The sequence below is a fragment of the Primulina tabacum genome, chromosome 1, assembly GCF_025594145.1.
Source record: "Primulina tabacum isolate GXHZ01 chromosome 1, ASM2559414v2, whole genome shotgun sequence".
Taxonomy (NCBI): domain Eukaryota; kingdom Viridiplantae; phylum Streptophyta; class Magnoliopsida; order Lamiales; family Gesneriaceae; genus Primulina; species Primulina tabacum.
This window is the reverse complement of record NC_134550.1, coordinates 3,725,741-3,739,349: the sequence shown is the minus strand read 5'-3', so window position 1 is coordinate 3,739,349 and position 13,609 is coordinate 3,725,741. Positions and strand designations below refer to the sequence as shown.

The 13,609-nt window shown below is 35.6% G+C and overlaps 3 protein-coding genes across 5 annotated transcripts; all 3 read right to left on the bottom strand.

Annotated features, from left to right (window-relative positions):
* Positions 1-1,264: 1,264 nt before the first annotated feature.
* On the bottom strand, positions 1,265-3,952 carry LOC142524804 (F-box protein At4g35930-like). 2 transcript variants are annotated; one of them, XM_075628944.1, is made up of 5 exons: positions 3,836-3,952; positions 3,050-3,528; positions 2,129-2,203; positions 1,925-2,034; positions 1,265-1,798 (listed from the first exon to the last, which is right to left on the bottom strand). In XM_075628944.1, the coding sequence occupies exons 2-5, from the start codon at positions 3,440-3,442 to the stop codon at positions 1,597-1,599; spliced, it is 780 nt and encodes a 259-aa protein (XP_075485059.1). In that variant the 5' UTR covers positions 3,443-3,528; positions 3,836-3,952; the 3' UTR covers positions 1,265-1,596. The 2 variants fall into 2 exon arrangements, with proteins under 2 accessions (XP_075485059.1, XP_075485135.1); XM_075629020.1 differs by having other exon boundaries at positions 3,050-3,476.
* Positions 3,953-5,258: 1,306 nt separating this feature from the next.
* Positions 5,259-8,135, bottom strand: LOC142524672 (rac-like GTP-binding protein ARAC6). Of its 2 annotated transcripts, none has more exons than XM_075628760.1 (8): positions 8,029-8,135; positions 7,574-7,841; positions 7,155-7,242; positions 6,904-7,013; positions 6,721-6,784; positions 5,917-5,981; positions 5,720-5,785; positions 5,259-5,617 (listed from the first exon to the last, which is right to left on the bottom strand). In XM_075628760.1, exons 2-8 carry the CDS (start codon positions 7,670-7,672, stop codon positions 5,516-5,518), a joined length of 594 nt encoding a protein of 197 aa, XP_075484875.1. In that variant the 5' UTR covers positions 7,673-7,841; positions 8,029-8,135; the 3' UTR covers positions 5,259-5,515. The 2 variants fall into 2 exon arrangements, with proteins under 2 accessions (XP_075484875.1, XP_075484949.1); XM_075628834.1 differs by having other exon boundaries at positions 8,034-8,076.
* A 1,395-nt stretch (positions 8,136-9,530) lies between these two features.
* LOC142524584 (3-dehydroquinate synthase, chloroplastic-like) lies at positions 9,531-13,470 on the bottom strand. Its single transcript, XM_075628654.1, has 8 exons — positions 12,962-13,470; positions 11,528-11,678; positions 11,269-11,436; positions 10,948-11,174; positions 10,515-10,638; positions 10,298-10,360; positions 9,936-10,079; positions 9,531-9,849 (listed from the first exon to the last, which is right to left on the bottom strand). Exons 1-8 carry the CDS (start codon positions 13,306-13,308, stop codon positions 9,718-9,720), a joined length of 1,356 nt encoding a protein of 451 aa, XP_075484769.1. The 5' UTR covers positions 13,309-13,470; the 3' UTR covers positions 9,531-9,717.
* Positions 13,471-13,609: the final 139 nt, after the last annotated feature.

Sequence of the window (13,609 nt, the reverse complement as noted above, 5' to 3'; positions counted from 1 at the left end):
ACTTATTTTTTTGTGTTCCTGTTGATGATTGTATCTAATATTATTCTATCACATCTCAGGCACATGTAAACGCCACAACATAACGAACTCTTATATCAACTAACAAATACTTCGTATTTGCTCTTATTTTATGAAAATTGCAAAACCGAGTTTTTATAAGAGTGCATTTTATGTCATTATAAACTCATTTAAGTATTCAATTTTCTATATAAGAAGAAATATCAAAGACATGTTTTCGGAAGTCCTCAATAAGCTCATCCATTTAAAAATTTAGTGGTGGTAATATTTTTATTAAATATTGTATATTTGTCCCGGAATCATGAAATACAAAACCTAAAGTGACTCTTAAAACAAAATATAACCGTACCATTATCATAGCACAATTTTAGTACAAGGAAATGAATCCCTCTCTCTTTATTCTTAGGTAAATGAAAATGTTCTTTGTTTATGGAAAATCAATTTAAAATAGGAAAGGTTTAAAGTATATTCTAATAGAATAAGAAAACATGAAATGAAATAAATATTTTAAAGATTCGTCTTGTCTTGTTAACCAGTTGAAATCGACTACTGTGTTAGATCTATCAGTCTCTACTAATGCACTTGCACATTATAATCAGTTGGGAGGATTCAAAATCGATTGGGCAATATCTTTGTTAGATGACTTCCGAAGAAGTTTTTTGGTATGAGACACACTGAATTCTTCAAAACGACTTATCCCACATTGTGTTTGGAAACCTCTTTCTCCAAATCAGCTAAGATTGGGCTTTGATGCAGTATTTGATGTATCATGATTCATGTAACTAGTTCGACGTTGGTGCATTAGTTCGTGATCCACAAGGTGTTTTAGACTGTTCAAACAGTAATTCAACCGATTGAAAATCATGGTCCAGATGGTATTTTAGTTATAGAAGTTCAATCACTTCTTGATTCGGCAGATTTCCTATCACTGCGGCAAACGAAGTCAGCATATTGTCTAGCTAGTGAAGCGCTATCTTCTTTATCGAATATTGAATGGTTCAATGGTGGTATTCCACCTTTGCTGTTTGAAGTTGTATCTAATGACTTGCTGAGACAATCTTGATGAATGTTGTATTTTTTTTAAAAAAAAATTCCTAAAAGCCATATTGCTAATAATTAATATGAAAAATTAGAAGTCGATACAAGGCGAGGCCTAATTTTTTATGATTATTATTATTTAAAGACATAGACCACGAGTCTACAAGAATGTATTGATTATAATGTGCATGCTAAGATAGTTGAAAATCCAATACTAAAATATAAAAAAATCCAAAAAAACTGTACATATTGCTAATATGTTACATTATTCACCTCAAGAACCAAATACTACTAACCAATCTAAATCTAACAGAATCTTTAGGCCCCAAAATTCACAAGCACCTAAATTGACTGCAAAAATTTCACCAGGCCGGCCTACTCCAAATCTCCAGAAACTATACCAAAAGCAATCATGCCAATGTTCTAGCTATACACATATATGGAACAAAAACAATAACAGAAAACAACCATAGCAAAAATCAACGAAGATTGTTTTGCGCAACTGCTTGACACAGTTCATCCTCGTAGAATAGGGCTCTATTAGAAGCCAAGGATTTGCAGACAGGTTTCGGCAAAAAACGATGGCACCAAACATTTTGAAGAAAATGGGGATTCTTGGAAGAGAACAGCTGCAATTTGGCGCATCTCAGTGCATTTTAGACGAGAAGGGGGACGAGGGCCATGCTTCGGTGCCTTGGGTGAGTGTGGACTGCCAATCCACACTCCTTTTCCACCTCCCTTGCTGCAAATGGTTCCAATATGTTTCAACATTTGGTGTTTATAGTAGACTTCTTAAGGGGAAACAAAATATTATCCATTGACCATGACTGATTTAAATTAAAAACAAAAAAGAAACAAACAAAGAAACCTCCGAAAGGGCCAATGATCAGTCGGTAGTGGAGTTGTTATTTTTAGCATCTCTTGCCTTGCTCTATCTGGAGTGGTGTAATTAAAGTGGAATTGCCTCGCTATAACGACCTGGACCAGTCAAATCATTAAATAGATGTCATCGTGTTACTTTAAAAATAAAGTGGCAGGGTAAAATAACAAAGTGTTATGGAATAGAACTTACTGCCTTCCTAATTTTTTCAGAGACATGGAAAACTGCTCTGAGTTGATCATGGTGGAGGTGGCAAAGTATTTTGACCTTCATGATAATATATACTAGTTAAACACAGATCCTTAGAAATTAAGAAACAGATGTTCAGGAACAGTAGATTACAACTAAGCTGATAAAAAAATGCACGGCAAAGGAAAATTCAGGAAATACTGATCCTAAAGAAACATGTATCTACTTGTTTGAGAGTCAAGATATCAATGTGCTTCCACGTCTTTAGAGAGAAGAGTTTCCGTAGTGCTTCGTTCTTTTATTTTGCAATTTCAGATTTTTTATAGAGTCAAGAAACACTTGTGGTAACTAGAAAACACTTTGGAGCAAGAAAGGGGATTCCAAATATGATTTGTTAAACAAATACATAAATTCCTCAAAAGTCGGGGTAACGTGCAATAGCTGTTTTTATTAACCATGCCAACTCAAAACATGTTTTCCGGAAATCTTAAGTATTTTTTAATTAGTGATCAGTCATCAACGACATATAAGCTCTCTCAGAGGAACATTTGCAAGTCTATTTAGTAAATCTGTACATCAGAAGTTTGGGGTTGTAAAACAATAACAAGACAAAGTATTTTGAAAAATGGCATTTAATCCAAAATGACAGAGTTATCCAAGTACAGCATTGTAAAATAGAACCAAAAGAATCAGCAAGTTCACAACTTTTGACTTCAAAGTGAAAATACATGACAAACAGCAATGGTCCAAGGAATCTGTATGCGCCGGTGAAGAAATTGGCAACTACTCTAACAGCCAACAAAGAGACTCTAACACTCCAACAAATAGACAGAAGGAATATGTCAGCAGAAAAACCTACATTGTCGAATATTTGCACAATTCACACATAGCATTGTTAAGCTAAAGAGTGAAGTTAATAGATACCAGTAAATCAATTGGAAGAGACTCCAGCCTTGACTCAAAAACATGTTCTGCGGCACAAGGCGTCTTTGGAGTTCTCTGTAAATTATTCTGATTAAGTACATCACTATGCCCATTTCCTGGAGCGAACTCGAATCTCTCAGGCGACAAAAGTTTGGGGCTTTTATCAATGTTCTTATTTAGAAGAATCTTGACATCATCGCCTGCAGTGTGCTTGGAATCTACAACCCCGACTCTTTTCTTCCCAAGGTCCATCCAAGACTTAGAAGCTGATGCCTTGCTATTTCTAAGCTGGGCAAGAGCCCCCGGCTTCAAATACTTATTGTTTGTATTTTTCGACTTTCTTTTCTGTCTCCCACTTCTGGACTGCCTTTCATTTGACGACACCTTCCCCATTGTTTGAATCTCTTACTTCTCAAGGATGATAACTCTCAAATTTAGATTACCTTTCATCGAACCATTCACAACCAAAATCAGCACCACTGAAATAACCAATTACAAAGCAAATTCTGAGACCCTCTATACAACAAAACTGAGAAACGGTACCCATTTCAGCTAAATCATTTTCTTCATCACGTAAAAATCAAGCAGTCATAATCAGCAGGAAAAAAAAAACTACACGTGATAGATACACGATAGGAAAGCCATTGCCACATGACAAACACAATCAAAACATACAACAAACATAACACAATCATCAGAATCCTAAATACATATTTTTGAAAAACACAGAGACCAATCAAATAAACTTAATCAAGCCAAAAAAAATCGAGAATTCAGATGAAAAACCTTCACTAATCCTTCTGAAAACAGAGCCATAAGCAGAAACCGAAGAAAAATTAAGAACAAAAAGAATATTTAAGGAAGAGAGGACGGGGAAAAAGGAGGGAAATGAGAGAGACGTAAGCAGCTTGGTTTTGGGGGAAAATTTTTGAAATATATTTGTGCCCGCCAATTCTTTGGGGAACAATTTCGAATAACTGCATAAAGATAAACGTGGCGTGATATTATTGGTGGGACCTGAGCAGCATTTGGCGTAAATTGCGGAGGACAAAATATTAAATATTTTTTTTTATGCAAAATTCATTTATTTTTATTAATTTTTGTTTTTAGAGTTAGTTTCCTTTACTTTATTGGTTTGAATAGTTTTGGATTTTTTAAAATTAAATCTGGGTTTTATATTTCCACAATCTGGGTCAAATGCCCCTGGCTCTATTATTATTTTTATAAGTTCAATATCTCGTTTCAAATATCTTGATTTTTTTTTTTTGGATTGACATATGAATTTCAAATCAACACTATAAAATTTTAAATCATTTCAACAATAATTTTAGAAAATTTCAAATGCACCAAGCATAAATTGTTGTTTGAAATATATTCCAAAATATTTATCAAATCAAATATATTCTCCAAATTAAATACATCAATCAAAACACATAATAAGATCATATGAATTTCACATATTTCATGGAATCAGGGGAGATATACTCTATATTTAAAAATCCAAAAATCTTTATTTGAAAATTTTAAAATTACTAAAATAGTTTCTTTATATTTATCCAGAATTTTGAATTTTTAAATGTGTGAAATTTTTTTATAAGAAGTTATAAAAAATTAAAATATAATCTAAACAATATCACATTATGCCTGCAACGCATGTTTAGTGGCGCTAGCTAGGAGTACGGATAGAGGTAATTTTTTTTATTTAAAAAAGTTATCTTTGAAATCTGTACGGATAGGGTTTTAACCAAAATTGTCAGCAAAAAGTGTAATTAAATATTAAAGTCAAAGGACTGAAATTGTAAATATAAGGGGCCACGTGTGTTTGGGAATTAAGTATATCTAATATTATTTCGAGGCCTTAAAAGTTAAAACCGATGGAATTGTGACGAAATATAATCTAAAAAGTAGATTTGGATTCTCTCTCTTTTTTATGAAAAAGAAAGTGGTTGTGATCCACCGAGAATCTTATCCGACCAAACTTTATTCTGTTTCTCAAGAAAAGAGACATGTTGGCCAATGAAATGAAATACATAAACTATAAAGTAGTGCAGCCGGTCGGCGTCTTAGTGTGTAGGAAATAATAATAATAACAGATAAAATATATAAGTATGGCCAAAAGAATTGTACTATTTCGCTTCCATTCCCGTGAGTGGATAGCATGTCAAGCATTGGTCAAATAAGTGGTCAGCATGATCATGGTACAAAGGACGGATGCAAGAACAATTAACATTAACCACCAACTCAACAATTTTCTTGGTCCAGTTAACAAGAGAAAACAAATGAAAACACAATGGGCAAGTGACTAGATATGACTTAACAATTCGGGTTTAAGCCATCTATACGAATTGCTAGAACTTGGGGCAAGCGAAGGCAGACTACGGTTCCTACTTTGAGGAGGGAAAAGCACATGAAGTTGATGGAGGAGAAACAATGGTGGGTTATTGTCCTTATTGTGCCTAATGCTGATCACAATATAGAACAGGCCTTTTGAGCCTTATTCTTCTTTTTCTTTTGCTTGGGTGGCTGGAGCACGACTTTGATAGCAGCATCGAAAACTGCTTTGACATTCTGTTGGGAAAACATAATGGGGTAAATGAGTGCAGAGCGTTGAAAGAGTGACGGGTACGAATAAAAGAAACTAGAAAGTTGAATATTGAATCTTGAGAATACCTGTTGTGTTTTTGAACTACATTCAATGTAAGCAGGAGAACCAATCATCTTTTTCAGCTCCTCCCCCTGCACGTTTGAGATATGGCATTATAATCATGTTCAGAAATAGGAAGAAGAAAAGATGATTTTAGTCTTTTTTTGTTTAGAATTAATCAGGAAAGTAGATGGCAAAGAGAGCAGCATAGGTGAAGCCTCACCTGTACGGTAGTGATCGGTACAGCGCCTGGATGGTCAACAAAGAACTGCTTGTCATCCCGAAGATCTGAATCCGACAAACTCATTCAATGATCAACAAATAAAATCTTCATTTAAAGTATAAGCAATATTCATTTTTGAACGAGTAACACAATTGTGCCATAAGAGAATCCTACAATTGTTTAACTTACACCATATAAGATCATAAAACACCATATGCAACAACCAAATACTCGCAAAAATACTTCTTATAGAGCTCTACAGACTCATTCAGAAAAGAGAAATCATAAACACAAAAGCATAGCACAAAATTGTCAAAAAACATTAACACAGCATCCAAGGAAGCACTGACAAAGCTCCCATAATTCCAATCAAGCTGTTTGTTTTCTTCTACGTGCAATTTAATCAGAGGGGGATAATTTTTTTAAAAGTAAACATTATGGATGGAAACATGGTATCTTGAAATTTTTAAAAGAACAAGAGCCTAAAATCTGAGCATCACTTAACTTGAAACTGACATCACAAAAAACAGTAATACAAACAATGAAAAAGGACAGAGCATAACTACTTCCTAATTTTCAGTACATTAATTTCCAAAGAATATAACGTATCACAACTAAAAGAACCTAGCCTACGAGAAATGCCGTAACCTTTTGTGCTATAGCTAAAGCATGGCAGCAACAGATCTACTACTAATTGCACCTACAAATTATGTCCACGACAGCATCTCTGTCCATTTTTATTTATTTGTAACTGTTGGGGTTGTTTGCTGAGGCAGGGAAGAGAGATAAACAAAGAAACCTTACCTAGTTTTGTACCAACGAGAACGATAGGGACACCGGGTGCATAATGCTTCAATTCGGGAATCCACTGGAAAAAAATTAACAGAATGATCTCAGAAAGCCAAGAAAAAGTGAAGCGCATAAAAGTAAATGGTAAAGAAGGAAATGGAGTAAAAGAAAATCTTTAGAGAACATTCCATGAATTACCTTTTTGGAAACATTTTCGTAGCTGGCTTTGCTAATGAGAGAAAATGCTAAAATGAAAACATCAGCGCCACGATAACTCAAAGGTCTTAATCTGTTATAGTCTTCCTGTCCTGTTTCATAAAATGAAAATTGCAGGTTCATAAATTATAACAGCTATACTTCAAGATGGAAACATTTCTAAATTTCCGTATTGAACCCCGTGCATAAGAAATTTTGGAAGAATAGTTATCAAGAAAGATATATCTAGTTACCTGCAGTATCCCAGAGGCCTAGGTTAACAGTGCTCCCGTTAACGACCACATTTGCACTAAAATTGTCGAATACGGTGGGCACATAATCCTGTTTGATTTAAATAATAAAATAAAGATGTTAAACAGATTGCAAATCATACATTTAAAAATGTTATTCATTACCTATCTGAAATAATCTACATACGGAAAAAACCAACAAGCAACATTCAATCAAAACTGATCTGAGGTTCTCTTTCGAAGATTTAACAATACACATTCTTCCACAAGATGCAACGTCACAAGTAAGCAGATATCTTTCCTTCCCATCAACAGACAAGAAACGGAAACGCAAGCTCAGATTTTTTCACCTCATTTCACCAACTTCTCAAGATTTACTGAATGTCAAGAAACGATAAGGAACGAGAAAAGGGTGTACATACCGTGGGGAAGGTATTACTGGTGTAGGAAATCAAGAGACAGGTCTTGCCAACGGCACCATCGCCCACCGTCACACACTTGATGAATCTCGACGCACTCATTCTTCAGATGGAAAATCGCACCACCTTCCTTCACACACACACACACACACCGTCCACCTCTCAGATCTTCTCCAGAAGACCTGATGCCGCACGCGATTATCAATTTACACCCAATGACACATAATAAAAGACAACATAGATTCACAAGCTCCCCTTTCAATCGAAAAACCTGTCAACACACCGAGAAAAACTGTCAAATTCAAACCCTAACCCTAAGATCGGAAGAAGAAAACGAGAACCGTCGAGGGGAATGAGAGAACATGGGGGGATCGAGATCCAGAGAGAGAGAGAAAAATGGAGGTTCAATGGAAGTGAGAGAATTGAAAATGCGGGGAGAAATCTAGTGAAATGGCTACCTTACTTTAGCCGGGAAATGCTGTCATTGAATCGTTCTCCATTTTTCTAATTTCTATCCCCGATTTTCCAGCGGGGAAGAAAATATCACTGGGCCGATGGACCCGGAATAAACAGGCCTAAATTTGCCGTCGGGCTTAGGGCATTTGCATCTGCGTTAAGACTTCGTTTTTAGTTGGGCTATGACAATTGGGTCCCAACTTGTTCCAACTTTTATATCTTGGTGAACTGAGTTTTTTATATTTTAAATTTGAAATAGAGACACGTAAAACTACTAAAATATGCATTTCGAGTGAATTATTTTAATTATGTTCACTCTCGTACTTTGTAATAATTTTTAAATTTATGATTATATGAGATTCAAATAATTTTTTGTTAGTGAATTACGATAATATTGCTTTTTTCGATGACTAGTATAAGTAAACAGGGTATAATAAAAAACACATCATAACACCAAATAAATAAATAAGACAAAAAAACCATGTGAGAGAGATCTCCGATCCAATCCAATCTGATTTATGAAAAATATTAAATTTTATGTCCAACCTATTATTTTTCGCTGTAAAAACATTATTTTTTTGGTTAATAAAATTATGAAGAAATATTGCGTGAATTATTATTTTTTTATGTAAAAAATATATTGTATAATATATTTTATTCGAGTTAAAAGTATTACAATTCTATGCACACACAAATTATTTTTGACTTCATGAAAGCCCCTGAATTCAACAATGCTCATAGAGGTTGAAGCCCAAAAACATTATAAATATCTCTATCATTTTATTATAGGACAAAAACTTGTGTGAGACAATTTCACGGGTCGTATTTTGTTAGACGGATATCTTATTTGGGTTATCCATAGGGATAACTCGTCTCACGGATAAAGATTCGTGAGACCGTATCACAAGAAACTTACTATTATTATAATCATTTGCTCTTCTTTTTTAAAGTTTTCATCGGATAATCGCTAACCTGAGCGTTTGAGAGCTTTCATCAGTATCCTGCATCTCCTAAAGCTTGCTCGTGACGTAGGTGAAGACCCATACAGCTAATTGTTTGGAGTTGTTTGAGTATTAGCTGAAGGCCGGAGATGCCAACTACTGGTCTCCTCAAATCGGATAATATCATTTTTTGACCGTATCAAGCACTAATTCCTCAAAGGACATTCATGCTTGTGATTAAAAATGGTATTAGAAACTGTCAATTTTGTATACGCGTTTCCTATTTTTATTTTCTTTTTTCAGGTATGGCAAATGTACATTTACCCACGGATTAATAGATAATTCATTACGGGGCCAATTTTTGGCAACCAAAATAAAACGTAAATAGTCTAATGGACTTCCCCAATAGTGTGCGTATCTACATATACATATATGTGTGTATGTGTGCGCATACGCCCGTGCGACTTATAATATTTTGAAATTATTTTAAAAAATGAAAAATGAGATGTCTCAATTGGAATATAAAGTCTCTAGGCGAAAATTGATTGGTAACCATCAGCTAATTAGTCATCAATGAGAACATCTAATATTACAATACGTGAGGTCTTTTACACAAAACTCTCAGTAATGGTACAAGAAACACCTCATAAAGAAACAAGGAAAATGAGTTCACATAGAAGAATAGATGAAGTTGGCAAGCAAAATTACACACACAAGGACAATGGTTAAATAGCTACAAGCAAGATCAAATCAGGACTTGCAAAATGCACGCAACGTGTCGTCGAGGGCCTGCCTGTCGTACTCACCGGTGAAGACACAACTGCCGAGTGGACCTTTCAACAGAATAAGCCTTAACAAACCATCGGCTACCTTCTTATCCACCTGCATTTCATAAAGCAGCATTACACCAAGAACAAAAACGTGAATGTTAACGAGAGTTGTATGTGTTTGACTTTGTCCTTTCTTACCGCCATCACAGATTTAAACATGTCTACACTCATGGATTCTGCGGGGGCTGTGGGTAACTTGGCTCGTTGAAAGATATTATACACCCGTTTTACCAGTGAATCGTCAATCCAGCCGAGTCGGCGAGACATGTCAACTGCCATGACCTGAAATTGTAAAATATGGCATCCTTGAGCATAACCGCATAAATAAATTTGTAACCAACCAGTTAAAGCCAGTGGCGGAAAATTTGTTTTCTTAGGAGTTTCTAGGTTTGTATCATACAGGGGAGTAGGAGTTCATTCATGAGGCTAAAAAAAGAGCGCAAATCAATAATATGAAACTGTTATAGTCTATAGAAATTAGAAAGTAACAACCTACATACCGTGCCAGCAGCAACTGCTTCCCCGTGAAGCCACTGCCCATATCCCACACCAGTCTCAATAGCCTGTGAATATCAGTGGATATCTCATCAGAAAATGACTTAATGCATAAAATTTAGAATTCAGGAGTGTGGCTGCATTTCACAAGGAAAATCGCATGTCGTGACTGTATTTCTAAAAGTAAATATCATCCGTCAGATATCAAATTATCACACTCACGTGACCAAAAGTGTGACCCAAGTTCAATGTTGCCCTCAATCCACTTTCCTTCTCATCTAGGGACACAACCTCAGCCTTATTTTCGCACGACCGCTTGATAGCATAGGTAAATGCTCTGGAATCCCTGCAGACGAGATAGCCCTTTTATATTACAGGCCAAATCATCACCAAACGAAACCACATACTTACGGACAACAGATAAACAAATCTTCTATACAAAAAAAAATATATATATATATATTCTATACAAAAGCAGTGAGATTTTCATCTATTTCACTCATTTTATGCAGCTACTCTTTGATTAACGTAGGTCTCAGTAATTTAGCGAGGTTTCATTCAACTATTTTTATTATTTCAACGTCCAACGAACAAATCACATCTTGCCGTTTTAATGGCAACATGAATATGCAACAAACGACTAAATAAATTATACCTTGCCATAAGTGCCTGCATGTTATTTTCCTGCCACTCAAAAAATTCGGCATCTCGAATAAGCCCATATTTAATAACTTCTGCAAGCCCAGATGCTAGTTCTCGATCCGGTAATGTGTTCAAAGTGTCAGTGTCTATGAGCACACATTGTGGTTGGTAGAATGCTCCAATCATATTTTTACCAAGTGGGTGGTTGATTCCAGTTTTACCCCCAACCGAAGAATCTACCTGAGGTGAGAAACATAGCAGAATAACAGTGAAAACTAAATGCTGTAAAATATGATGAACCATCCGAGATGCAATTAGTCTAACAGCGCCATACCTGTGCCATGACAGTGGTAGGAATCTGAATGAAATTTACTCCACGCAGGTAAGAAGCCGCGGCATAGCCACACATGTCACCAATGACTCCACCACCAAGAGCCACAAATGTACAGCGTCGGTCCATTCGTGACTCAATTGCTTTATCAAAAACCTTCATGAGAGTATCCTATGAAAACATAAAATAATGCCAATGCACCTAAGTTGCCGTTGATTAATTGATTCCAGATGACAGTGTCCTAAAAACATAGGATACTTACCATGTTCTTATATTGCTCTCCATCAGGCAAAATTACGCTCTCAACTTTGACATTAGGGTTTCGGTCAGTTAAAGCCCAAATTGTTTTATCAAGATACAACGGAGCGATAGTAGTGTTGGTGACCACCAGGACTTGCTTGCCATGAACATGCCTATAATGTAATAAGTGACTTAACAGTAATCTTATTGTAATGAGATAACAAAGCAAAATCCAAACTCGAATCCTCTTTACATGAGGCGAAAGAAATTGGAAAAAAGTAAAGAATAAAAAAATTGAGAGCAAAACACAAAGAATAGCGATGGAAAAATATTGATATATTATCATAGTGATACAATAGATACTAGATTATCATTTTTTTCACTTTGTCTTTTGGCGTAAGTGAATGCATGGAAGAAGCCATGCCACTAACTAGTGGGCTAGGTCTCTCGTCACAGTGGAACAATCCAGTAGCAAAGGAACTTATTTAGATGCTCAATACATAATTAAGAAGTTCATAATGAATCCCATGAACATAGGCAAATAACAAAGATGCATAAATAACAATCAGAAGGTGGTCTTAAAAGTAAAGGGCCAGTATAAACCAGATACTCTAACAATGAAAATCAATTGGAAGAAGATACAGACATCGAGCACTTTAGTTTTTATTTCTCCCCACTATGCTTCATGAATAAGATATGGACATTTACGGAAAAGAAGACGACAAAAGAAAAAGAATTCCATAATGAAGAGGAATGATATATATCATGGTAAACAGTTAGTTGTATAAAATTAGCAAAAGTTTATGACATTCTAACATATATAATAAAGCTGTTAATAAGTATAACTAAAACATTAAATCTGTGTTTTCACATTAAAATATTCTAAAAAATTCTGTGATATGGAACAAACAAGGGTTTTTTTATATCAAAATAATCACTATAGTTAAGTATTTTTCATGGGTTCATATTTTCCTGTTATTTTTTATATCAATTTTTATATAACATAATATTTACAGATGATATTTGGATTTGGACTGAAAATAAATTATGTCACTTCAAATAATTTATATTTCCTTGAACCAATCACTACAATAATTTTAGAACTCATATGCAGGGAAACTTAAGCAGGGAAATACTCGGGTGAACAGGGTTGAGGTGAATTACTTCAAATATCATCGATAATCCACATTATGCTAAGTTACTTACTAGCACAGCCTTTCAGAAACAATTTGAATCACTAAAAAACTAGTCAGTTCATCAATCAAGGGCCATTTTTCCTATTGTTTTTTCAGAGCTTTCTGACATAAACTAAACAAAAGGAGAAAATTCCACAATCCAAATAGACGGAAGACAAGAAAGAGAGGGAAAAACCCAAATCATGTGAACCAGCATTGATCACAAACCGATCACCCGTACATACGGATAATATCAAAGGAACGAAAGGAGAAGCAATTACTTCTGGAGTAGCTGGGGTTGATCGAGAAGGCCGGAGCCGATGTAAATCGGGTAGCTCCGATCGCCCAAATCTACCTCAACGATTGTAGAAACAGCAGGAGAGGAAGACGAGGTTTGATCCAGGACGGGAACAGCGGGAGTAGCCGAGGCCTTCAATCCAAACATGGCCACACGATTACCACTGCAATAAATATTAGATTCCGAAGATAGACAAGACGAGAAATAGCTTAAAGAACCGGAGGCAGGCAACCGGACGAGCGAATGACGCGAGCTGAGCTTGTTATGGCTGTGAGAAGGGGTTGGCAGAGGAAGCGTGTATTGGGAGCAGATGGAGGAAGAAGCCGCCATCGGATGTGGTTAGAAATGCGGGCGGCAGCACAACGGAGGCGGAGTAATAGGATTTGTAACGTCCGGGTGAAGTTGAATTAGATGGTTAGTTGGAGTTGTGTTTGGTGAGTTCTCCGTGGTGGTAGGTGACACTCACGCTCACCAGAGGAGACGTGGATTCAGACCCAGGCCTTATATATATATATATATACACACACACATATATATATTACTTAATAATTATGTAAAGTAATATTCTCAGGTTGATGAATGAATAATTAAAACGTAAAATTTAAAATATATTATCAAGTGGTCAGAAGGC

Coding starts and splice junctions, on each gene's coding strand:
- LOC142524672 (XM_075628760.1), bottom strand. CDS start 7,672: ATGAGTGCGTCGAGATTCATCAAGTGTGTGACGGTGGGCGATGGTGCC. Junction 5,982..6,720: donor TCTCGTTGGTACAAAACTAG/GTAAGGTTTCTT, acceptor TGTCGGATTCAG/ATCTTCGGGATGACAAGCAG. Junction 5,786..5,916: donor TACCGATCACTACCGTACAG/GTGAGGCTTCAC, acceptor TCAAACGTGCAG/GGGGAGGAGCTGAAAAAGAT.
- LOC142524584 (XM_075628654.1), bottom strand. CDS start 13,308: ATGGCGGCTTCTTCCTCCATCTGCTCCCAATACACGCTTCCTCTGCCA. Junction 10,080..10,297: donor AAGCAGTTGCTGCTGGCACG/GTATGTAGGTTG, acceptor TTACAATTTCAG/GTCATGGCAGTTGACATGTC. Junction 9,850..9,935: donor TGTTTAAATCTGTGATGGCG/GTAAGAAAGGAC, acceptor TATGAAATGCAG/GTGGATAAGAAGGTAGCCGA.
- LOC142524804 (XM_075628944.1), bottom strand. CDS start 3,442: ATGGGGAAGGTGTCGTCAAATGAAAGGCAGTCCAGAAGTGGGAGACAG. Junction 2,204..3,049: donor CTCTTCCAATTGATTTACTG/GTATCTATTAAC, acceptor ATTATCATGAAG/GTCAAAATACTTTGCCACCT. Junction 1,799..1,924: donor GATCATTGGCCCTTTCGGAG/GTTTCTTTGTTT, acceptor AACCATTTGCAG/CAAGGGAGGTGGAAAAGGAG.